Below are 5,829 nucleotides of genomic sequence, written 5' to 3'. Positions count from 1 at the left end.
TAGAAAAAAAAAACATCCAAATAAATGCTGCTTGCACAAATTTTGTACACCGCAAAATCGTTTCTCCTAAAAAAAATGAATAATAATATGAATCTAAAGTTATCAAAAAGATCTGGTGAAAATGATGAAAATGCACTAATTGATGAAAACAGAAAAAATATTAACTACAGAAATAGGGAAGTTAATAGTAATTATTACAAGAACAAAAATTTAAATGAAAAGTTAAAAAGTAAACAAGCTGTAGTTAAGGGTAGTGAAATAAAAACACACCTTTCTAGCAAGAAGCCTCCATTAATAAATCATACAAATGTTCAAAATAGTCTGAATAATGAAAACGAAAATGTTAAAAGGGATTTCAAGAAAGCGACAGTGAATGATATCGCTACAAACGATGGAAGAACCAACGAAAGTGAAAAAATGGAACAAAGAAAAAAAGAAATTAAGGAATTAGCTAACTTATGTTTAGAAAAGAATTTATCAGTTAACAGAGAAAATATACAAATTGTCAGAAAGTTAAAAGAAAAAAGAATGCTTGAAGAACAAATTATTAAAAATGATAATATCAAAAACATACATGAAAAGAGAAAAATATTAGAAGAAATAGAATACCATGAATGGGCAGACAGAGAAAAAAGAATAAAAGAATTGCAAGAGAAAAAAATGAAATTGTTAAAAAAGGTAATGGTACAAAGAGACAAGGAAAAGGCAGAAAAAATATTTTATGAAGTAGAAAGAATTGTTCAAAACAGAGATAAAAATAAAGATATAATTATGGAAAATTTTGAAAAGGAAAAGGCAAGAGATATGAGAAATTTGTTTGTAGAAAGAAAAAATAATCTGAAAACTATTTTTAATGAAAAAAATGATGTCGTTGATCATATGATTGATCACACTTCCAACTACAATTTAGAATTGGAAAGAAATGGAATGGTACCAAATAAAATAAATGAAATGTCATCAAACAAAATTGATAACTTACTAAATCTGAATGATCTCAATAATTTAAATATCACTTATAATAAATCCCCAAATTACACCCAAGAGGAAAAGAAATATAACAAGGTTTCAAAATATGAAAAGAAAAAGAATAAGCAAATTATTGACACATTTTATAGGTATTTAAATAAAGAAGAAAAGGTATTTTCACAGGGAGAATATTTATTAGGTGAATCCATCAAAACACAGAAAAAAACACAATGCATGAAAATTAGTTTCCCCTCAATAAATGTTAAAAGTAATGAGCAAGACATTTTTGAGAAGAACATTTTATATTTACAAAATTTGCTAAGGGGTAAAGCTATAAAAATGTTAATGAACGATGGAAAAGAATCATATAGCGATTTAATTGAAGAATTAAAAGCGTACGAAAAAATAAATCAGATTAGTGCAAAGGAAAAAGATTTATTTGAAAAGGAGAACTTTGAAAAGATAAAATTTGATTCTTACCTAGAAAATGTACAGGGAAGATACATATCAGAATTGTTAGATTCCTTATCTAACGAATTAGAAAAGTATGAAGAAGAGAGAAAAATAGCTGTATTCGTTAAATATGCGGAAAGAGAAAGGAGATTAAAGGAATGTAAAGAAAAAGGAAAAAGACAAGCTGAATTTTTATTAAGAGAAAAAGAAGATTTTATATTTAATGAAATCATGGGATTAAATAATCAAACTGTTGATTCTTATTTAGAGGACATTTTAAGTAAGGCCATAAATGAAGCATCAAAAGAAGAAGCATTAATAAGGACAAAAAAAAAAGCTGAACAGTTGAATGAAATTTACAACTTATTAGATAATAGCAATGATGAAAATAATAAAATCATAGTTAAAGATTTGGTTGGTAACTTTATTATTCCGTATGTAGATAAGCAAAGAGGATTAGAATTCGATTTATTAGAGCAAAAAAAAAATAACTACGTTTCAAATTTTGCGACACAACACATTTTTTCTAAAATTAATGAAGCTTTTTGAATTCATCCCCTTCCTCCCTCCCAAAAAAAAAAAAAAGTGCGTAACCAAAAACGATATCAAAGTACTAAGGAAAAGAAATAGAAATAATTAAAATGCATGAAAAAAAAAAATTGGAAAATTTTAACAAATTATTTAAAGAACAATAATAAAGGAGTTTCACATTTTTATTATTAATCTGTGAATATTATTTCGCTCATATTTTTGTTCTTTGCATGTAGTGCAACGAATAACAAAAAAAAAATATATCCTTAATATAAGAAAAACAGCAATAATAACAGTAACAATTATGATAAGATAAACCTCAACTTGCCCTTTTGAACCACGGATGCACGCATAGTTAAAAAGGAAGAAAAATGAACTTAAAAAAAATGAACGAACGGAAAATTCTATGTACGCAAGAATCTTACTCCCGTGAATATAAATTAATTTCCATTACCCCGTAAACCAATTAAACCGAGAATTTAACTTTTCATGTGTAAAACTTGCCTATATATGTGACCAAACGCGCATATGTATATGAATATGCATGTGGAGCTACAAATTCAATGTCATACTTAATGCGTGTGCGTCCCTTGGAAATTTATCCGTGCGCAACAATGAACGCGCACTATTTTATTTAAAAGCAATTAAAAAGGCATATTCATTTGTGTGAGTTTTTAACGAAGCCTTAATTTTTTTTTAGATGTTCTATTTTTTTTTTCTTCTTATCAATTTATGTGACGTTAAAATGTGTTGCCAAGGCAAGGTTAATTTCATTTTATATAAAATATACATTTGTCTACACAACGCTCATAAGAGAATACAAGGTTATTTCAAATTCAATAAATAGGGATAACCGTTTTTTTTTTTTTTTTTTTTTTTTTTTCGTAACATCCGTTTTGATAAAAATTTGTTATACTTATTTTTCACCATCTTGAAGGATTGTGTACACTTAAAAATAAGTCTAATTATGAACAAACCAAAAAAAGGTACTTCCAGAATGGTAAAATATTTGGGAAACAGAAAAATTAATTTAAACTAGGGTAATTTGAATTAGGGTAAATTAAATTGAACAGTTTCTTCTAGATAAATGAATGATTTGGCCAAATTATAAATATGACACAAATCAAGCTTGCAATTACAAATTGATGGCTAAAGCATAACATAGTGTAATCCCTTTTTGTAAGGAAACGTTTTCATTACTTTTTACACATCAGGAAAATTAATTGCACACACATTTCCTTTTAAAAAATGAGCAATGTGAGCATTTGAATAGTGCAGGCAAAAATAACCTTGAAGCTATTAACTGGGCCTTACATATACTTGTAAAACGGGTGTTCATGCATATGCACTCGTAACCCTGATCAATGCGTGTATAACGAAATATGCACACAAAAAAAAAATAATAATAATATTTACATATTGTACACAAGTTCACTCTCATGTATAGGTAAAAATAGCACCAATGTATGGATACAGGGAAAAAAAGAAAAAAAGAAAAAGGATATTAACATCAAAAGTAACCCCAAAATGTGAATACACATATTTCTTTATTTTTGCATAGCTTATTAGTAAAGATTAGTTGTTGTATTAAATAAAGATACATGCACACATTCTCCCCACGCCACCCAAATGGTTAATTTTAACTTGTGCGTCTTGAAAAAAGTTTTGTTTCAACACTTAAAATTGTGACATGTTTCAGGAAATTATTATTTTTATAATTTTTATGTGTACATAAATACATATAAGAAATGGCGAATTTTTTTGCGTTATTTCATTTGTAAAAACATTGTGACAGTATAACATATCAGTATTTTACATTTTTTAACGACTTTTCCAATTTAGTCCATTGAACATAAAATAATAAAGTATATTGCTAAATTTTTAAAAGGAATAAATAAAAAAAATGCATAATTTTGTAAAAATAAGAAAATAAGGGTATTTGAAAATACCCATAAAAAAAAAAAATAAATAAAATGCATGAGTATATAATGTTCAAAAGAATAATTGGTGCAAAAGAATTTAAATCAAGAATAGCTTCTTTTTTTTCTTTATCTTTTTTTATGATCAAATGGAAAAAAAATAAAATAGAATAGTACAAATATATTGCATAACAATATTAGTACAATTGTAACACACAATGGATGTGTAGCATAATGCACGGTTGCGAAAATGATCACAATTTTTTCATGATGCACAAAACAAATTGCCAAACAGCAAATGGAAAAATATACTATTTTATATATATATATATATATTTTTTTTTTTTGCTGAAACATATTTCCCTATTTGTAATTGTGTGTCATTTTACACGTTTTTGTATATATACATACATGCATACAAACACACGTTGCAAGTGTGAAAAAGAAATATATGCATATATATGCAAACTTACGGTAACATATTTTTACACAATTGCTAAAAGGTTGAGGGATTTTTTTTTCAATTTCCAATGTATGAAGACAGTGTGCGAATTTCATAAAAAAAAAAAAAAAAAATATGAACATGTCATGTAACACGAAACATGCACATATAATTCTATCATAATTTTGTTACGGTACACCCAACTCATTTGCTAAGTAGATATATTTTTTAACATTATCACATGTATAATTATATATATGTTTTAAATATATATATATGTATATATATATGTGTATATATACATTTGTTTTGTTCATACTTACAATTTATACACTTGAATATTTTTTTTACTCATACACTTATATTATTTTTTTTTTTTTTCTTTTACCAACACATAGTATGCATTAAATCTTTAGTTTTTAAACACAATTTTTTTTTTTTTTCGTAATAAAATATTACTTCTTATTTTAAGAAAAATTATACTGCATACACTTGTCAATCTTTTCACATATTTTATTTTTATTTTTTCCCATTAAAAAAGAACGAATATATATTCATATATATTCATGTGTTTAACAAAAAATGGGTGGATATTTACTTTATAATAAATTTTTCGTTAAAATAAAATAATCATTTATTAAGCAAAGTTTTTCTTGTGTTTTCTTTTTTTTTTTTTTTTTTTTTTTTTTTCTTTTATATATTAATCTATTTTTATTGAAAAAAAGAGAAAATAATTTAAATGTTAATTCTCCCATTTTTATTTCGAGTAAAAAAGTTGAAAAATAATAATTAAAACTATACAATTAGTATAAAATTGTGTGGAAATAACAGAAAATTTCTTCTTTTTTTTTTTTTTTTTTTTTATTAAGTTTATTAGAATAAAAAAAAAAAAAAAAGAAACAAAAGAAGATTTCTTTTTTCCACACAAAATAATAAAAAATGTCAGGAAAAGGACCAGCTCAAAAATCTCAAGCTGCAAAGAAAACTGCAGGAAAAACCTTGGGACCAAGGCATAAGAGAAAAAGAAGAACAGAATCATTTTCACTTTACATTTTTAAAGTTTTAAAGCAAGTACATCCAGAAACAGGTGTGACGAAAAAAAGTATGAATATTATGAATTCTTTTATCAATGATATATTTGACAGATTAGTTACCGAAGCAACTAGACTAATTCGTTATAATAAGAAGAGAACCTTGTCATCGCGTGAAATTCAAACTGCAGTTAGATTACTTTTACCTGGAGAATTGTCAAAACACGCTGTCTCTGAAGGAACAAAAGCTGTAACAAAATACACAACCAGTGGTGCATAGACATAATGCACTAATTGTTTTTTAAACAAAATGAGAAATATAAACATATACGTCATTACCACAACTCTGCGTATTATAGACATTGGCATATATATATAGTTACATACGCACACCTTAATTTCGTTAATCCCGTATGAAAAAAATTTTTCATTATAAGATTGGACATAATCAATGGGATATACATTACCCCTGTCACCATGTATATAA

At 25.8% G+C, this 5,829-nt stretch overlaps 2 protein-coding genes across 2 annotated transcripts; both read left to right on the top strand.

Annotated features, from left to right (window-relative positions):
* Window positions 1-75: 75 nt before the first annotated feature.
* On the top strand, window positions 76-1,968 carry PGO_142240 (hypothetical protein, conserved; the record flags this gene model as incomplete). Its single annotated transcript, XM_028690218.1, has 1 exon — window positions 76-1,968. The coding sequence occupies one exon, from the start codon at window positions 76-78 to the stop codon at window positions 1,966-1,968; it is 1,893 nt and encodes a 630-aa protein (XP_028546019.1).
* Window positions 1,969-5,250: 3,282 nt separating this feature from the next.
* On the top strand, window positions 5,251-5,622 carry PGO_142230 (histone H2B variant; the record flags this gene model as incomplete). The annotated part of the gene is made up of 1 exon (XM_028690217.1): window positions 5,251-5,622. One exon carries the CDS (start codon window positions 5,251-5,253, stop codon window positions 5,620-5,622), a length of 372 nt encoding a protein of 123 aa, XP_028546018.1.
* Window positions 5,623-5,829: the final 207 nt, after the last annotated feature.

Source organism: Plasmodium gonderi, assembly GCF_002157705.1.
Source record: "Plasmodium gonderi DNA, contig: Chr14, whole genome shotgun sequence".
NCBI lineage: Eukaryota > Apicomplexa > Aconoidasida > Haemosporida > Plasmodiidae > Plasmodium > Plasmodium gonderi.
This window is presented reverse-complemented; position numbering and strand designations above follow the sequence as displayed.